The 19,263-nt window shown below is 49.6% G+C and overlaps 7 protein-coding genes across 7 annotated transcripts; 4 read left to right on the plus strand and 3 right to left on the minus strand.

Moving 5' to 3' along the window:
• Positions 1 to 827: 827 nt before the first annotated feature.
• Positions 828 to 2,156, plus strand: M437DRAFT_60631 (uncharacterized protein; the record flags this gene model as incomplete). Its single annotated transcript, XM_041023786.1, has 1 exon — positions 828 to 2,156. The coding sequence occupies one exon, from the start codon at positions 828 to 830 to the stop codon at positions 2,154 to 2,156; it is 1,329 nt and encodes a 442-aa protein (XP_040874972.1).
• A 105-nt stretch (positions 2,157 to 2,261) lies between these two features.
• On the minus strand, positions 2,262 to 4,037 carry M437DRAFT_89064 (uncharacterized protein; the record flags this gene model as incomplete). The annotated part of the gene is made up of 2 exons (XM_041028960.1): positions 2,262 to 2,416; positions 2,468 to 4,037. The coding sequence occupies 2 exons, from the start codon at positions 4,035 to 4,037 to the stop codon at positions 2,262 to 2,264; spliced, it is 1,725 nt and encodes a 574-aa protein (XP_040874973.1).
• A 2,065-nt stretch (positions 4,038 to 6,102) lies between these two features.
• On the minus strand, positions 6,103 to 8,349 carry M437DRAFT_60597 (uncharacterized protein; the record flags this gene model as incomplete). Its single annotated transcript, XM_041023780.1, has 3 exons — positions 6,103 to 7,123; positions 7,192 to 8,051; positions 8,134 to 8,349. 3 exons carry the CDS (start codon positions 8,347 to 8,349, stop codon positions 6,103 to 6,105), a joined length of 2,097 nt encoding a protein of 698 aa, XP_040874974.1.
• A 3,562-nt stretch (positions 8,350 to 11,911) lies between these two features.
• On the plus strand, positions 11,912 to 13,153 carry M437DRAFT_60626 (uncharacterized protein; the record flags this gene model as incomplete). Its single annotated transcript, XM_041023784.1, has 1 exon — positions 11,912 to 13,153. The coding sequence occupies one exon, from the start codon at positions 11,912 to 11,914 to the stop codon at positions 13,151 to 13,153; it is 1,242 nt and encodes a 413-aa protein (XP_040874975.1).
• A 589-nt stretch (positions 13,154 to 13,742) lies between these two features.
• Positions 13,743 to 14,730, plus strand: M437DRAFT_79426 (uncharacterized protein; the record flags this gene model as incomplete). Its single annotated transcript, XM_041027172.1, has 3 exons — positions 13,743 to 14,126; positions 14,219 to 14,240; positions 14,294 to 14,730. 3 exons carry the CDS (start codon positions 13,743 to 13,745, stop codon positions 14,728 to 14,730), a joined length of 843 nt encoding a protein of 280 aa, XP_040874976.1.
• A 437-nt stretch (positions 14,731 to 15,167) lies between these two features.
• M437DRAFT_60628 (acetyl-CoA synthetase-like protein) lies at positions 15,168 to 17,162 on the plus strand (the record flags this gene model as incomplete). Its single annotated transcript, XM_041023785.1, has 3 exons — positions 15,168 to 16,283; positions 16,482 to 16,859; positions 16,911 to 17,162. The coding sequence occupies 3 exons, from the start codon at positions 15,168 to 15,170 to the stop codon at positions 17,160 to 17,162; spliced, it is 1,746 nt and encodes a 581-aa protein (XP_040874977.1).
• Positions 17,163 to 17,504: 342 nt separating this feature from the next.
• M437DRAFT_79427 (uncharacterized protein) lies at positions 17,505 to 18,383 on the minus strand (the record flags this gene model as incomplete). The annotated part of the gene is made up of 1 exon (XM_041027173.1): positions 17,505 to 18,383. The coding sequence occupies one exon, from the start codon at positions 18,381 to 18,383 to the stop codon at positions 17,505 to 17,507; it is 879 nt and encodes a 292-aa protein (XP_040874978.1).
• Positions 18,384 to 19,263: the final 880 nt, after the last annotated feature.

The raw sequence follows: 19,263 nt of genomic DNA on the forward strand, positions 1-19,263 counted from the left end.
CATAGACAGTTAACAATGACGGAAATGACAAACAGGTCGGACTTGGCGATAGGGCAGACTCAACGTGATACGGAAGGCTGGGAAATTTAAATGGTATGCCGCGATCTTGAGCCACGATCATCAAGTCAACGGTCAAGCAATGATCGCAGCTGCAACCAGGGTTGAGATTCTTGAAAGCAAAAAGCGACAAATGCTTGGCGACGGGCTACAGAGACAATATCGGGGCTGGAGTACAAAAATTCAGTGGCTCAAGAAAGGTCAAGCAGCATGACTCCAAGTTCATCGCGGAAGACCTGACATGATGAGAAAACGTTTTTAAGGCGGTGACAAGCCGATACGTTCAATGCTGAAAGTTGACGCGCAGAAATGGTGTGACTTGGAAAACAGGAGCTCGTCAAAATTCTGAACATGGACAAGCAGCAAAGGAGCTCAAGAAAAAAACAGAGGGGGATGAAGACAAGAAAAGGAAATGCGCATGCTTTAGGGCTGACTACATGTCGGGACGCGGATCGGCCCTCGGCTGAACTAGTGCACGCCGAACAAAAATGTTACCCTTTGTTAGAAAGTCCACAGTGTGCCTGGTCATCGAACCCATCTGTAATCTCAGAAATCGACCCACTACAGAGGCAGTGCACGTCGACAAAGTTCTTCTGCCGCCCTGGGTGCACGAGGATCTGTGCTGCATTCAATGACTTCAGGATCTGGTGCCTAAAATTTAATGGAGAGCAAGTTCTTCATGTCATTATAAAAGGGCATGAAAGTTCAAAAGCATCTTCCAATTGCGACACACTTAGCTCGATTGATCTGCTCAATTCATTTGCTCCATCATGAGCTCCGACAGCTACCCTCTTCGCGCTTCAGGCATCTATCGCAACTTACCAACCTTTGATCCTTCCATCAAGGGACTCAAAGCAGTGGTTGTTGGCGCAACAGGAATATCTGGCTTCAATACCATCCGTTCTCTTCTCGACTCCCCCCAAAGATGGCCCACTATCTATGCCTTGTCTCGCAGCCCATTGACGAAAGAAATGCTTTTACTTCTCAGCCAGGAACAGCAGTCTCGCATCAAGCACGTATCCATCAACCTCACTGGTTCTGCAGACCAACTTGCCTCTCAATTGAGAGATGGTGACGTGCAGGCTGACTACGTCTTCTACAACGGCTACATCTCTCCCAAGAGCGTATCTGCCATGAACCCAAAGGCAGAAGAAGAGCTCGTGGAAGCTAACGTGCCCATCTTTGAGAACTTCTTAGAAGCACTCAAAGTTGCCGAGCTGCAACCCAAACGCATTCTTCTCCAGACTGGCGGTAAAAACTATGGCGGTCACATTGGCAGAGCGAGGTTACCGTTCATCGAATCCGATCCTCAACCCCGCCATCTGTCGAAGAACTTCTACTATCCTCAGGAAGATATGCTGAAGAAGTACTGTCAACAGCACCCAGCGACAGGTTGGAACGTCATCCGTCCTTTCGGGATCATTGGCGCCACTTCAAAAACAGGAATGAACACCTTTCTTCCCTTCGCGATCATGGCCGCCGTCCAGGCCGAGAAAAAAGAACCTCTTTTCTTTGGGGGCGACATTGAGGAGTGGGAATACGAGTACTTGCACTCTTCCGCTCAGCTCACGGGCTTCCTCAGCGAGTGGGCAGTCCTTGAAGACAAGTGCAAGAATGAAGCCTTCAACGCACATGATGGGAGTCCCATGTCCTGGGACCGCTTCTTCGAGGAGTTGGCGCGCTGGTACGGCGCTTCTGGTGTCGAGGGCCCTGAGCTGGACGACTCAAAATATCACAACGTAGTTCTTGCTGGTGGCAAAGACAGTCCTCTGGGCTACGGTCCGCCAACACGCATCAGACTCTCACGCACATTCGCCGATTGGGCCAAAGACTCTTGGAACGCAGAAGCTTGGAAGCAGATCATGAATAATTCGAACGGCAAAGTAAAATTCGATGTATTCGAGGACGAATTGGAAAATGTAAACATGGCGGACTTCGTCTACTACAAGATTGGTCAGCCGTCTTCTGCAAAGTTCCGCAGGTTCGGATTCAGTGGGTTTGTGGACACGATGGAGGCTGTTTCTGAATTGTATCAGGACTTTGCAAAGATTGGGGTAATTCCTGCACCCAAGGTCGAAGCCGCTAAGCCTATGATATAGAGAAGTTTCACTGAATATTAAAAGGTTGTGAGCTCAGTGGCCATCAGCATTGCATGTCTTGGGCACAGATCCGAGGGTAGGACTGTATACATTCTCACGTTGAAATCATAAACCTGCTCCTGACTTCTGACCATTACTCGGATAGAATTCTCCGTTACCGATGTACTGGCCCTGACCTTGATAGACCCAATTGCTGATGTACGAAGGGGTTTTGCCCTTGATATTGCCATTTTTGGTTGCATATACACCGACAAAAGAACCTGAATGCATTAGCAATCTTAGCATCGATGCCGACAAAGAAAACGTCTCACCAGTAAATCCATTGGATACAAGTGTGGCAGGAACACTCGCAATCTGCTTGACTTGACCCCCCTTGAGTCCAGCAGAGAAGGAGAAGTGTGTGATATTGTAAGCTTTTATCTGCAAATGCATGCCTTGATCACACCATTCCTGAGGGATGGGAGCAACAATCTCTTTTGGTGCGTTAGACCCTTCAGCGCGGAAGCGCAGGTAGTTGCCAGTCTTGTTCAGACGAACGATGCCAAGATCAACGTGGTAGCTTTGCGTAAGGAATAGGGTGACACCTGATTCTTCTCCAATCTCAGTAGGTGAGTACTCCACATCCACACTGTATGTGAAAAGAGTATCGGTCTGTCGACGACCAATAAAGGTGATACCATCGGTAGGAACGAAGGCAGCATCTCCAGTCAAGTTTGCACGAGATGGTAGCAATCTCAAGGTGTTTCGGTGATTCGTAGGAGAAATAGCGTAGTTCTGAATCTGAGGGAAGCGCCAGTAGGAGAAATGAGAGGGGATAGAGGAGCCGGGAGAGAAAGTGTAGTAATCAGGATCTCTCACGAAAGCCCCTGGACCACGGATGTTCTTGTTGACTGGAGGCAGAGGAGCTTCCATCTTACCTCTGACTGGACCTCCTAGAACAGGCCATTGCCCCTTCTCCCATGTTGCAGGATACAACACTGTCTCTCTGCCCATCGGCCAAGTCTCGTACTCTGGACCAGAACGAGTAGAGAGCGCGACGCCCCACCACTGTCCATTGGTATCCTGGAAGAGATCGGCATGACCAACGGTTTGGAAATACTCGGTCGTGTTGTATGCAGTGAGGATAGGGTTCTTGGGATCTGATTCGAACGGTCCTTGTGCAGACTGACCCCTTCCGATTGTGACTTGGTGCTCCTGAGCTGTACCGCCTTCAGCCAACAACAAGTAATGGTAACCATCCTTAATCATCATGTGAGGCCCCTCAGGAGGTTGCACGTTTGTTCCGTTCCACAAGAAGCGATCTGGGGTTGTGTCTCCAGAAGGCATGCTGATGTTGACTTGATGAATTTCGGTAGTGAAAGGATCACTCAGTACAGTCTTTGCAAAGGCTGAGTACAGGGTGCCATCAGTATCCCAGAATAAATCAGGATCATATCCAGGAATGCTGGTAGGAGTGACGTTCGTCCATGCGGTATTGTTGTAGGGATCTGAAGTGCTGAGATAGCCCGTGTCAGAGCCCACGCACGAGTCGATGATCCAAAACCGATGATTGTGGTATCTCAGAGTCGGTGCGTACCAGCCATCTTGCTGTCCAGTAATGTTGCCGAAAGCTGGCAGTTGTTCAGGTCTGTTGAAAGCATGACTGACGAGCTTCCAGTTCTGCAGATCCTTGCTTGCATAGATAGGGATGCCAGGGAATGCCAGGAAGGTGGAAGTTGCACAGAAGAAGGTATTGTCCCACTCCTTGACAAAGACGCAACTTGGGTCGGGGTGGAATCCAGGCAGGATAGGATTGTAGATGGTGGAGTTTTGTTGCTTGGTCGGCTGACAGTAGCTCAAGCTAGTCAAGCTCGCTGCTGCGAACAGGGAGGTAGCCTTCATTCTCCGGTCAGTTGTAGGATGTATTTAGTCGATGACTTATGGTCTGTGAGCCCCTCGCATGGTATTTATCCTGGAAGCATATTGCCAAGGATCTCTAGTGAGTTGCTGCCTCCTACCACATTGGGGTTACTGCTTGTTGGTGGTGATCAGTCATGCATCGCCCGGTATCAGGCTAAATAGGCTCGCACGGGGGCCCCTCTCGATTTCTCCATGATTTTTATGACGAAAATGCGGGGTGTGCAGCACCTCCTCCTTCCGGAGTGCGCATCCAGAGCGATCACGAATCTAGGTTCGTCAGAATTGAGAAGCAGAGGGAGCTGTAAGTCGCATAGCCTGAACAGCACTGAAAAGGAGTGTTCTGGATAGTGTAATGCCGAGTGTCAAAGTCGTTTCTCCAGCTTGCAGCCATCTGTACGAGCACTGGAAAATCCTCACAGCATGTTGCGGTGTGCGCCTTGGTCAACGAAAGTTGTGATGCTCGTGAAAGATGGAGTCCGGAGCATCACTCATGCCAACACATCTGATGTCAATGGACGTCGTGAGTGTGGTATTCAGTGCTGGGTGTCTCAAACTTTTCCGAACTTAGGAGCTTGATGATCTTGTGTAAAAGACAACATGACATGACTAGCATGCTCGCGACTCAAATACACATGGTCCCAATACGACTGTCATCCATCGGTGACCCTGACAGCAACATATGCTCAGCGATCATATCTTCTTACAGCGGACGTACACTCTCAGACCTTCGAGCCTTTGGAAAGATCTCTTTGCGAGTGTTGAAGTCTTGCTATCCATTCTTGCGAATTGTCGGCAGCTTATAAGATCTGTCTAGGACTCAGGATGGCCCAGGAATGGTAGATTGAAGCTGCGAACATAAGAGCAGAGTATCGCAGCTACAAGGGACCAGAGAAGAGGGGTAATATGCTTAAATGGAAAACAGCTCTGATGTCAACGCCGCAAGCTATCGTGATCCATCGCGCCAGACCGCTTTCTGCTTTATACATGTACTGCACATTGGTCTTGCGTACACATCGGTTTTGACGTCCGCGGCAGTGTCTGAAGGAAGGAGCGGATTGCGGAGTAGCTCCTTGGCTCCTTAGTAAGGAAGAAGTCTCATGACTCTTGTCCGCTCTCGACCGAGTGCTGCCGCCGGCGAAGACCTTGGTGGGCACGGACTGCGCTCCGGTAGCTCTGACATGATGAAATCGGTGGCAGTGTTGATGATGGAGCACTCCTTGACAAATCATCCTCTCAAAGTTTGCAGAGTCTGACTCAGTCATTCACGAAGCGACAAGTGTTTTTGTGTTGGATGAATATTTGGAGTGTGATTAAGCTATATACCACCTGCAGTCTCTGATCGACTGCAAAGCGAACAATGACTTTTAAGATCAGATGTTTCGAAAGAATAATCGAAGCGAGTCTTTGGTAAGACTGAAGACTGCGTTCAGGCAATGCTCAAGATGCAGAAATTGAGTTTTGGGTCAAAAGACGCCCTCACTGTTCGGGAGGGCTTTGAAGACATCCATAAGGTGACCGAATCGTGTCCTTGTGGCATGATTGATGCGAAGCATTTGTGGCAAAAGCAGTCGGAAGCTGCGAAATGTTGAAAGTTGCACAAGAATCTGACGGAGGTTCTGGCAATTCAAAAAAGAATTATTGTTGTGCGCCTGCTGTTTGAGAAAAATCATGGTCTTTCAGTCTCGAGGAATGGTATACACTGCTGGACCATCCCTTCTTGTTCGAAGGATTTTTCAAGCCAGTGCGATATTGTTTTCTTGGATAGTGCTTCAGGCTCTTCGACAAGGACGAGAACAATGCAGGTGGTTTAAGCTATTGGCGAACATCGTGTGGTCCCATTTTGTACACCTGTCCTGATTGCCAAGCATGATCAGAACCTTGTAACTGTAAGCTGCGCCCACTGATGAACGCTGGAGGTGAGACCCCGCAAGATAGAGGCCATTCAAGGTCAATACGACAATGCGTCAATGAGGCAGCTCTGATGGATAGACGCATTGTCTAGATAGCGATCTTTCGAGACAAAACAGCGAAACATATCGCAATTCGTTCATCCCGCATAATGTTGGTGGTGATGTTGGTGCTGAGACTGCGGCTGGAACGTCGGGAACTCCATAAAGCTGTTCCACGTATCTGATGGACCCAGCAAACCATCAATGTGTCCTTGGTCCATCTGTGGGATATTCATGTTATGTCCAACCATCATTTCGTTCCAGCCATCTACAGGAACCGGCATACTTTGAGCAGGCAAGACATAACCATTTGCGACTCCTCCAGCAGAGGTGGACGGCATTTCCTGAGTCGTCAGATGGCGAAGAATGTCGTGGACCGAAAGATGAGACATGGAAAAGTCTTGCTCCAAACGAGAGATGAGCTTCTGAATCGTAGCTGAGCCCTTTGCGGCATGAATTGCGACGTGAGAATATTTGCCCAGTTCTTGAATGACTTGCTTTAGCACTGCGATGTGCTCCTGTCGCTTCTGAGATGTGTAATCTTGTGGGTTCATCAGGATATCCAGTGAGGTGTAGACCGCAGCGGCCACGGTCGAAGCGGAAACTGTCCACACAAGCTTATATACTCGGGCAACTGGAGACAGGTAGCTGTGAATGATGTTCGTAGCTGCTGCCATGGCTGCATCACGATACCGAGTTGTTTCGCTGCCAATGTTGCCCATGGCCAAAGTGCGTGCAATGCTAAGCATCATGAAATCTATGCTGTGGTTAATGAGATAACGTTGAAATGTGATCCAGGGATGTGTCGCCTCCCACTCCTCATCGTCGATATTTGCCGGAAACTTTGTCGACAAATGTAGGGGTAGATTTCGTTTGACGATCTCAATTTCCTCCAGTGCTTTGATGAACTTGGAAGCATTTTGGTGAGTGTTGACTTTGATATAAATGTAGAAAATGTAGGACAGGCGACACATGACGGATTGGTAAACTAAAGGCGACGGGCTGGAAGTGTGTGTTGGAGTTTCAAGGATCGCATCGTGATTGGCTTCATTTTCAGTCGAAAACTTGCAGCAGAAACTAGCGGGTGTGATGGATGGCGGACGAGACCAACTTCCCAGCCTAGAGACGATCATGTTAGCACAAGCTGCTTGTCACGCATTACGGTCCGGCCAGAAATTTTCACATACCAGTCTCGAATAACATACGTCCACCACACGCGACGACCGAGCTCGCGCTTCTCGAAAGACGACCACTCTGGTCTGACGCCGACGTTGCGCGAGTGAGCAATTTCACTGCCCAGACGATGCATGTCTAGGCAACGCGCGATGCTGGCAGCCCACCCAGTAAATAGCCATTCTCGCTGGGGTTCGCCGTAATTAGAGTGGCAAAGAGTCAGGACCGACAACGCTTGAACAATCCGCAAAGAAGGCAATCCAGAGCAACCATAACGTTCAACCTCCTTGAGCGCAACTTCGTACCAGAGACGCGACGTATGCACAGCATACCTTAACTCGTCATGCTGCTGATACTGATGAAGATTCAGCTGTGGCAAATCTGAAATGGCAGGCACATCTTCCGGGTCGAGATAGAGTAGACCTGTCGCCAGAAGAGCAAAGTATAACGCCAGCCACGGTCGATCTTTGACATCGAGGGCAACGCCGCTGTGTATCTTGTTCCAAAACTCTTCGTGCTCCGTAACAAATTCGGGTGCGTTGACAGCACCATGCAACCAGCCCAGAGTGCGCAGTGAGAACGTCACTAGCTGCTCGCTGATCTCTCTAGAGGGTAGCAGGAGGAAAACGGGGTCGGTCGAGGGTTCGTAGAGACGGTCGGCCATGTCTTTTTCCGACATGGCGACAGGATCCGAGTCGTGCGACACTTGGAGATCGAATTGCTCGAGAGCAGGTACAAGCTCTTCGAAAGCGGGAATTGGCGGTTGACCCGGTCGGTGAATTTCTGGTTTGCCGCCATGAGTATGTCCACATGGTTTGGAAAGAGCTAAGGCTGTCTCCAGCTCTGCAATTTGTGCTTGTAAGGCGCATCGTTCCTTGAGTAGTTGGTCGACGGAATTGTCTTCGCTGTCAGCCGACAAGCGGTCAACAGTGCTCGCCCTGACATGATCAGTAGACGTTCACATGGACAGTTCCACGACGCGGTGTTGAAGCCTGGACGTACACTGTAAGCATACCCCGTACGCGGGTGATGGGCCGCTGGCACTCGTGAGCAAGATTCCGGCGCACACATGGCTTGCACGGGATCTTCTTGTCGCACTTGATCTTCCTTCGGCTACACTCGATGCACGACCGAGATACGCGCTGCGATGACCTGATGCTCTGTTCGTCCATTGCTGAAGCCGAACGCTGCGAGGCAGAAGGGTCTTGCAAGCAAACGAAAGCCGATGCGAACAAGACCCAAGTGGCCGGACAGGCTGTTGATCAAAGGTCGAAAAATCGCCCAACAGCTGCTGTCACCGTGCTTGGTCCGGGGCTCGGTCTTATTCGCTTGGCGGGCCCCTGGAGTGCATGATTTGCAGGTGATAAGATATGCTTTGTCGCTTCGTCAGCCTAAATGGAGACCCTCATGAGCGCTTTACCTATTTGGGTCTGCCGCTCCCGTGATTGTTTGCGGTATCCCGAGGGCAAATCAGTTTCTGTGTCAGTAAATGAAGTGGTCATCGAGAAGAGCTTACCGGGATGTTCAGCCTTTCTCAACACGAGGACTGGAAATCGAACAAGACATCGTTGAACCACCGTGTGGCATCCTGCCTCGAAAGCTGCAACTGTTTCTCTCCGCTACCCCACGATGTCACTCCACAAACAAGGTTGTGGGACCTCGATCCGCTTCGGCAGCAAGCGTGATTGGGCACAGCGGTCAAGTTCGGCTGAGCTTGTCAGCGGCTGGCGTGGTGTGGCTATGAGACCACAGACGTGCGCTTCATCAAACAAGCTATTATTATTGCCTATTCCTGTGTTTCTGGACTAGGACGGAGTACTGCTCCTTGGTCTTCATGATTCGAGACAGCACGCAGCTTGACCGGTTGACAGGGCCGAATTGTCGGAAGAGCGAACCGTGGCTAACGGCCCGCTGTGGATACGCAAAGGATTTTCAAATGCTGACAAGTTGCGGCGGATGCTGCACCTGTCGTCCCCGTCGGATACTTACCCAGGGTTGACGTCCTACCTGTCAGACTGACTCGATGAGTCTGATTACGTCCTAGAACTCCAGAGCGTGCAGAGTGCTATGAACAATCCGGGATCTTTTCAGAGCATGGCGACGAGATTCTGGCGCAGATGGGCTTGCAAAAAGTGACTGGTGGCCATGATCCAGTAGTATCACTAATCACCCGTTCATCGTATTTTGAATAGTCGTCCGTGCCTAATTCCTTCACGGGCTCGACTCGAACAAAGTCTGTAAAGACTCGCTGGATGGTAAAATCTGGCGACGAGCCTCGCACAATGACCGCACAATTTCGCCGCGGAGGAAGACGTGATGTCAAATGCCGAAAAACAAGATCGGATTCTGAATGCTTAACGTGGTATTAGCGAAATCCGGTCCTGTCTTGCATGGCTTTTTTTGCAAGATGGTCATCGAAGCAAATTCCTTTCTAGACGAGTTGGCTGCAGCGAGCGCTTCCAGAGCTTGCTGCGACGCCGTCCTTAATGCGCCGAGACTTTGGTGACCATGATGAACCAGGAAATTCAATACAAGTATAGAGACCAGAGTGAGCTGCGCCGGTGGCCGAGGTCCAGTCAGACAGTTGCGTGGCTTCCTCGAGCGTGGCTTGCGTGTTTCCACTGCTATTTTGCTGATCCTCGACCTGAAATGTGTTGAAGGAGTCATGACGCGTTGGTGCTTGCATTTGCTTGTTTGAGTTGTGCAAGCCCAAGCAACAATGCAACCATACTCAACCACGCATGTCCCATCTCGTGGCAGATAGGAGGAAAGAAGAGAAGAGAGAGACCACCCTCGCACTTGAAAGATTCTCCTGCGGCTTCTCGCTCAGACACGGCCGAGTTTGTCTTGTCATGGACTTCTTCGGCCGAATTTTGTGCACGGTTATGCTTTACATTGTCAGGGTCGCGCTTGCAACCATATTTCTCGTGCCTGAACAGGTTGTATCCCAAAAGACAGTAGTCATGATCATGTCCAAATTATCGAAATGCTTTGAACAGACCAAAGGTGAATTCTGTGAAGGTTTTGACTGTTGCGTGCCACAAAATTGTGCTACATAAGATGGTTTCTTGAGAAGCAAGAATCTCAGCGCAGAATTTCATCTCGTCGACCTTCATCATCCAGTCTCCTCTGAGACGACATGACATAGAATACATAAGAAACAAGCAAGAAAAGGGACAAACAACGTTAAAACAAGCTTTGACATACTTTGGTACATGTCTTTGACAATGAAGTTCTTGGTCCATTGGTTGCAACATATCATAGTTGTTCACCAGCAGGAACAGCAGTCTTGATGAATTCATCACTGTACCTCTCCGACTCGCTCCCTGTAGCTTTCAATGTATGCTTGATCTTCTTTCTTGTGAACTTCTTAAACAGGAATCCGCAATTCCAAGCACCGCAAGCAACAGGTCGAACCCACCTATAGTGATTTCGACGTCGCTCTTCACCCTATGCCCTAAAGACCTTTGCGCTATAGATGGTAGCGGTGTTAACTCCGATAATCATTATTGCCATGGCTAGAGCTCTTTCTTTGGATTTCGTGCAGGTGAGCAACATTCCCCATGAATGGAGTATATCAAGACACAAGCATCAAGGTGTGGTCTTCCATCCTGGACACGCGATGCCAGGCTCTAAGACAAGATCAGACAACTGCTGAGGTTTATACGATATCCAGACCACCTCCTGCTCTGACATTCTCACAGCAGTCTGCTGTTCTACGCTTTGTTCTTCAATTTTCAACCAGGTACTGAAATGCCGCTCAATAGTATATGCTAGAAGGTGCAACGTCATGCCGCGGGTGTTTGGTCAGTGGAGTCAATGGAGTGAGTGTTATACGCGGTTGCCAGTGTGCCGAACACAGCCACAACTGTGCCAACAGTCATATATTTCTTCATGCACGAAGGACCATCTTCGTCCCCGACTCCTCCGAGGGTCAGACAAGACTTTGTTGGTCGCATGAATTCCGTACCTGGCGTAATTGTCTAGAGACTTTTCATGATTCGCGACACGTAACCAGGACCTCTGTTATGACGCGACAAAAGCACAATCAAGGCTGCTCCAGGTCACGACGAAGTCGACAAGCCAAGGCCTGAAGGCCTGCCTGGTAGAGCGGACTGGAGAGATTTGACGCTGCTTCGATAGCAGAGAATTGCAGTAATCACTGCTCTCGACCAACGAGCAGACACTGTTGCAGTGTATCGTTGACCCTTCTCGGTGTGCCGCCGCCTTCCGGTTGTCCCTCGGTGCATCGCGCGCGATCGCGTAATTTCCTTCTGACAGGCTGAGGGTCTTGGCAACACGACAATCGACAACTCGATCGACGAACGTCACTCTTGAACCGTCCCAAGCATGCTTGCAATCCTCAATTGATACGAGACGAGCAATTTGCAGAAGATGAAGAGTTCATGAAGCATGGCTGATTGATAACATGTTGTTGCCGTTCCTCGAGAGATGCCTGAGTGCGGCATCAATTTATTATTGCATTCGGGCTCAACGGCCAATTCTGCAATGACGTCTCGCAAAGTTTCGGAACAGCCAAGTTGTAAAGGGAAAAACCATGTTTGGCAAGAGCGACCTTGAGTCTTGACTCCGAGTAACGACTCGGACAAGAGGCATGACGAATCTTTCCTTGACCTCCCAGCCTGCGACTTCCTAACCTATTCTTTTCACCTACCACAACTCCCATCGCTTACAACAAAGCGCTCGATTGCAATGTCCGACGCAGGAACGTCAATGACGGCAGAATCAAATCGCAGGCGCAATGGCTATAGGGAGTGCGACGACCCAGAATTAGCACACATCCCCAATGGATCCGACGGGTTTCCGCTGGAAACAGTCACATGGCGAGATCGTATCGCTCACTTCACCTGGCCTTGGTTTGCGTGCACAATGTCTACCGGAGCCGTCGCCGTCGTCATAGGCAATACGCCGAACAGATTTGCTGGTCTTGACACCATTGGGAAAATCTTCTTCATCTTGGCTCTGGTTTTGTTCATCGCTTTCAACGGTCTTATCGCTACACGATTCTTTCTGGTACCTGATAAATTTCTCGCTTCTTTGCATCATCCCGTGGAATCACTCTTCGTGGGAAGTTACTGGGTTTCCGTTTCTCTTCTTCTCACCTGTATGCAACTTTATGGCGCGCCGAGCGTTGGTCCCTGGCTTATCAAAACTCTTGAGATTCTATTCTGGATGTACTGCGCCATGGTACTCATTGTCGGCGTGTTACAGTACTACGTGTTATTCCAGCTGGAGCGTCTCAAGGTCAACAATGCTATGCCTGCCTGGATTTTCCCAATCTATCCCCTGCTTGTAGTCGGCCCCTTGGCTCAAACTCTGGTTCCGTACCAACCACACGATGCGGCTGTCAAGATTTGGTTCGGTGGAATCATGCTGCAAGGTGCAGGATGGTGTGTCGCTCTGATGATGTATGCCATCTACACACAAAGATTGATGGTCAGCGCTCTGCCAGATCCCTCCACAAGACCTGGCATGTTTGTCAGTGTGGGGCCAGCTGGTTACACTGCTCATGCCCTCATGTCACTGGGTCGGCAAGCTCCCAAAGTATTTGGCGACAGCGAACTGTTCGGGATTACTTCACTGCCGATGGGAGATGTGATCAAAGTCATTGGAATCCTTGCAGGGTTCTTTGTGATCCTGTTCTCTTTCTGGTTCTTCTGCGTCTCACTCGTCTCGGTCCTTGCTGGTGTCAAGGAAATGTCATTCACTTTGAATTGGTGGGCATTTGTCTTCCCCAATGCTGGCCTTACCCTTGCCTCTATTCAAGCCGGAGCTGCTCTAGAAAGCGCGGGCATCAATGGTGTATGCAGTGCTTTGACCATTGGGCTGGTTATCATGTGGATCATCTGCGCGATCGCAAACATTCGAGCTGTGTGGAAGAAAGAGATTATGTGGCCTGGGAAAGATGAGGACAAGACGGAAAACGGTGTCAAATGGGGAGCACATGTTGCATAAGGATGCTGTGCAATTGACTACTCCTTACTATTTATAATTTCTAATCATAAAGCTCTTCCATTGCTCACCTACAAACACCTTCTTCCCAACAACGTAACCAGATAGTCAAGCAATCCACAATCCACAGTCTCATTTGCAATTGAAGGACTACATGTCCTTGTTGCTGTTCCACGTAGAGCACGCTGGCACGACTTTTGGCCTGTCGGGAAACAAGTTTCGCCGAGCTGTAAGTCCGCGCTCTACACCTGACACAATTTCGCCGACACTTTTTGTCTGTTACACTTTCAAGGCAAATGTAGCAGATGTAGTATCAGAGCTGATCTTGAAGTATACATAATCTTGTCTGTTTTGGGTGGGTCTAAAACGCAGGCAGGATCAACAGCCAAGACATCGTTTCTCGTGACTCAATCCTTCTCAAAGCGTTCACCGCCGCCACTCCCTTCCCATGGAACGACAAAACCGCATGACCAAAGGAATACCCCCAATCATTTGACTAATCTCTCACTGTTGCATTTCATCTGATCAAGTCCAAGTTTGTCTCGGCCATCACTCAAGATATCAAGGAACCGGATAATTATCCATTTCGATCATGTACAGCACAGTATCTTCCTGGGTTGAGGCCAGACACGAATCGATAGATCAGTGGACAAAAAACCTTGTTGAGGGAGAAGAGAATCATCTGGTCATCACAGCTCTAGAGTCACTGCTCAACGATGAAACCTCGGGTTCTGCCACCGCTAAAAACATCAACGATATCTATCTCCCCTCATTGGTATCTGGTCACCGGACTAGCGTGAGCTTCATTTGGGGCGTTCTAGCTGATGCCTCAAGATGGTTCGGCTCTTCTCATACGCTGGAACTGGTCGATCTAGTTGTTGCTATCAAAAATCTTCCAGACGTCGTCAACAAGGCTGGATATGTGGTGACACACGGAGGCAAAGTGATCTGGCGGGAACTACATGATTTTGGCTGGGCAAGTCGCCTTGCGCTGAGCATAGTCCAGTAAAGCCGTGGTTTTGTTGCCTATGCCTTTGTAGAGTCATGCTAATAGTACTTTCACTTCAGATATTCTATGAACATGGCCTTGGTAAGCGGCCTCCGAACTATCTCCTCAGACCCACTACCTAACAAAAGTCATAGATCTAGATCTTGACACTGAAGGATCGACCTATGCAGAATGGCATGCCCAAGCCCCGGGCCACCTCAATGCTCACACCTTCGCCGCGACTTGGATGCAAAGAGAAAAGTGCAGCAGCATGTTTTATGCGGATAGCGCCTTTTCGAACATCATGGCGCCTTTCGACAAGACTCGTGAGATGGCAGACGAGTGGAAGATGTATATTCCTCCTGCCACGGTCTGGATCACAATCAGCGGCCAAGCGGTGCATCATCATTGCTTCAAGCAAAGGGACGAGAATACCCAGGTTTTGCATAGAGATGGGTCGTCCCCTGAGATATGGGTGAAGGTCAAACAAAGATTTGCAGAATTGGCGAAGCAGACGGATATCGACGACCGCTGTCGAGGTCTTGCCAGAGAAGCAGCTAAGGAGATGGAGCGGATTGAGCGGAAGGACTAGATACAAATGAAACTTTGCGTCCTACTATGGTAGTGTCGCCTGGATGTTGATTCAATTGCTACGCGACAACTGATGGCCTTCACCAATGCAATATGAAAGGTGATCAGCGTAGCTGAGGGAATCATCGCAGCTGAGAGATCGACGACGAGTAATTTGAGACATGGAAACCGAGCCGACGACCAGTCGATGTACGGATGGCTAAATATTCGAGTATGCAGCGCGTGGAAGGATGCGAAGGAAGGTCGCCGGATGACGCATGAGAGGGGTAGGATCGGCTGAGATCGACATGCGAAGGTGAATTCAGGCTGACATCCCTGGGCGCAAAAGCTTCGCTCAATCTTCATGCTCCCTGTAGAGCTTTAATCGATCATCTTCCTTTGCTCCAAGTACCCTCTGCGCGATCTAGAAAAGAGTTCATTGGCTTGCCATCATCGCCCATGGAATGCAAGGCAGACGTGTGCGGGCGACCTCTGTCGTCTTTGCACAATTCTCTATTCTCAACTATCGAAAGTGGTCTATTCCGAGATCAAGACAACCTCGCTGTCGTATCTCGAGAACAGCCTCACGATCATTTGTCAGAAGTTGTGCGCACGTATCAACACTCGTCTGACACAGAGGAAACAAGAGGCGGCTGTTTACGATGGACCTATCGCCAATACAACGGTCTTTTCATCTCCCTGGCCGAAGGACTATCCCAAAGGATCCCACACCCGGGCTCAAGAATTGTCACCTTGATACCCAATTCTGTGGAATGGCTTCTTCTGCTTTCAGCATCCATCATTTCCAAGAACGCCATTGCTTGCTTAGACGCCAATATGCTCAACAAGCCTCGCCATGCTGAGCTCAAGAGCAAGATCATAGACTTGCAGCCTTCCGTCATTGTAGTTGAAGATGCTGAAGGAGTGGCTGCGGCAGAACAAGCGCTGGAACTCCTCGATCTTCAAAACCTCGTCAAAGTTTCGCTCAATGACAAACCCATATCTTCGAACTCTGGCTCTTGGCTGCCTTTTGCAGACTTGTGTTCACCAATCAACGATCAAGTGGCTTCGGCAAGGATCGAAGATGCGCGACATGATGATCCGGATCGTGATGCTCTGATCGTCTACACGAGCGGTACCTCGAGCGGTGCACCTAAAGGCTGCATCAGACCCGTTCGCGACTTGGCCACATACACCGCAGTGCAGACTTGGAAGCTTCCCAGCGACACAGGAGGTAAGAGAGCTTTACAGACTGCCAACTTCCGGGTGATCGCACCTGGATGTGCGCTCAAAGCTTGGTATGATGGCGCCGCTATCATATTGACAGGCCGCGTCTTCGATCCCCTGAAATTCCTCGACGCTATGGAAGGGGAAGGAATGACTGAGATTGTTCTTCTGCCGGCCCAGCTACACGCGATCGCTGCAACGCCTGGGTTTGAGCTTCGAGACAAAAGCGCAGTAAGGCTCATGATGTCGGGCGGGGACATAGTGACATCCTCACACATCCAAGAATTTAAACGGCTCTTCCCAAAAGCAGCTTTTATGACCACGCACGGGATGAGCGAAGTAGGGGGCGTACGTAAAGCTAAAAGCATGAATGTCACGACTCGTGTTGGCAGTTTGTCTTTGTCTGCAGCCAGGGTCCGTACGGAGTCGTTCCTAGATCCATGGCGGGACTCCGCCCTGCAGACTCAAGCATAATAGTCAAGTCAAGTCGTGGTGTTATTGCCTATCCGGCATTGTGAGGTCATGCTAATCGGACCTGCAATTCAGATTTTCTCCTGGCCTTACTCGGATGGCATCGAGTCGATCCCTTTCTATTCCGGTATCTCGCCTCTCGGTCGACCTTCTCCAGGATCTCGAGTACGCCTGGTGTCGGACGATGGAAAGGTTGTTCAGAGAGGCGAATTTGGCGAGCTTCATATCCAATCCGACTCGATCTTCAAGTCTTATCTGGCAGCACCAGAGAAGATGGATGTAGTGTACACTGATCAGGATGGCAGGTGGTTCAAGACCGGTGATCTCGGGATGATCAGCGATGCTGGAGATGTGTACATTGTTGGTCGTCTCAAGGATGTGGTTAAACGAGCAGCAATCTCCATCGCGCCTGCCGCAATAGAATCTTGTTTGGAGGCTTATACCGGATCACAGGTGTGTATCAGTCCTTGCAGTACCATGAAACTTCATTGACACGCTTCACAGACAGCTGTCGTGGGTAGGCCTCATCCCTCTCTTGGACAGGAGCCATTTGCGATCCTGCGGAGTTTTAACGGCAAATCTGAATCTGATCTGAAAGCTCATGTCATCGCGACATACGGCCCGGACTGGGTTCTTGGAGGGGCAATAGAGCTCAAGACACTGGGCCTAGAAAGTTTCCCCTTGAATCTTACGGGTAAGGTACAAAAGTTGGACATGTTGGCGGCATTGGCCGAGTCACCGGCAGTCGCATCATAATGTTCGTATATGTACCACAACATACTATGAATAGCTCAACAAGCATACCAATATTCAGCATGTTCGAACATGGTGTTATGTACAGCGAATTGTGGCACAGACATCTAGATTGAGTTCTTGATGGGACGGTCATGTCTGCTTGGAATTATAAGATGTTCCTATAGAGAGTATCATGTTGTTGAACGATGTCCACCAGACTCCTAATAATGACAAAACCAGAGTTTGTCCGCAAATGAAAAGTGTTAGGAAATATCTCTCTGGTTCCAATCCTAGACCCTTGTAACGCCCTGCCGGTCATCACGATGCGTTAAAAACTTTGCCTTCTGTTAGGACCACTGCGCATCAAGATTGAGCAGTGATCATTGGTGCTTTCCTCCTCGGACTCAGGTCGCAGCCTACTGCGATCCGTAGTTGGGTCACTTCATTCTCAAGTTGCTTGATGTAATCACAAGCGGCAAGTAGAACTTCCGCCTTGCTGGGCTTTGGAATCTGACCGGCTTTTGCTGGCTGCTGAGTAGGAATGCTCGGGACCGTGCTAGCCAGCTTTCGAAAGTGAGCCATGAGATTGTGACGGTACCTTCGCTCTATGTCTGTATGAGTGGAGCGACCTCGGCGACGACCTCTACTGGTCTTGTCAGGGAGATCGAAAAGCTCAGCAGACGAGACAGGAGACTTTTCCAGCTCAGGATAAGCAGGCTCCCTTATCAGTGGAGGCGGCGTCAAGGGGCCAGGAATCGCAGGCCTTGGAGCACGAGTTGGAGATGTGTGTTGGGATGCGAATGATTGGAAACGCTCAGGCTGTGTGGTACACGTGTTGTCATGTGCAGCGGCGAGCATAGAGTCGATGTCAGAATAGCCAGTCAAGGTATTGATGCCAGCATCCACGGACAATTTGCTCAATCGCGCGTCCAGACTCTGGTATGAATCAAAATGCTGGTATGTGTAAGGCAACACAGGCATTGATTGTTGGTGACGCAACTGAGGTCTTGTAGGCTTTCTCTGCAACGTTACATGCCTGTAAGAAGACGGGTATCGTTGCTCATGTCCCAGGTAACAATCCTGTGCATATGATTGTGCATCGACAGGAAAATGAGACAGAAAAGCAGTCTCGAAAGGATCATTTGGGCCACTGGCATATCCTGAATCTTGAGGTGGAGACCATGATGGGGAGTTGGGCTCGCATGATCGTGGAGAGTGCGGATTCATCTGGATGAAGTTCATGCTGACAGGTATGTAGATTGGTGTAACTGCAGTAGAATAGAGTGAGATGATGAACACTTTCACTGGATATGGGCTGCTATATTTATGCTTGAGTGCGGAATATTGGCATCAGCTGTGGTATACAGACTTGTTGGTACTGTCATGGAACTTGAAACTGCCATGATTGAAACCGTTCTATTGTTCCTCAAAAGACAGCAAGGACCGTTGCCTGTCTGACTTCTGAAGTAAGTTCCGGCTCTCGGATCTCTGTATAGCTTCTGGAATAGGGCTGATCTGACTATAGATATAGATACAACCTCGAAATCTTGTCAGAGAGATTTGGTTTAAAGCTCGATAACTTGCGTCCAGCACAATCAAAGATCTTATAAAATAGCTGATCATCGAAAGTCGGAAGCGTCACACCACAAGCGCATAGGAATCCTTCACACTGCTCGAGTCAGCTTTGGAGGTTTGCAGTCATTTCCACAGCCTCATTAGGGCAAGCTCCAAGGAACAGGCGTTCACGTTCGTAGAGTTTTCACGGCATCGCCGAGATACAGGAGTTTCTGCAACGGTCGGCTTCCGCAACGTAGAGCCATCATAGCTGGAGTTCTAGCCACAATCGCTTAAACTTGCCATGAATCTGATCCTTCGCTCATTCAACACATTGCTCATCTGCAACTATGCAACGAACTTGCAGTTCGTCCAGATCAGGTTTTTCGCAAAACGTGAAGCTGTGATTTGACTTGCCGGGGAAGCTTGCAAGCATATGTCGCATTGCTCATCTAGCCAATTTTCGAGGATCCTGAGCCGACTCCACTTGCGCCACATGGCTGAGCAAGTCCTGGTCAGGTCGTCGAACCACGCACGCCGCATTGCCTACTCGAGCTGCAAATCATGC

Source organism: Aureobasidium melanogenum (genome assembly GCF_000721775.1).
Source record: "Aureobasidium melanogenum CBS 110374 unplaced genomic scaffold scaffold_41, whole genome shotgun sequence".
NCBI lineage: Eukaryota > Fungi > Ascomycota > Dothideomycetes > Dothideales > Saccotheciaceae > Aureobasidium > Aureobasidium melanogenum.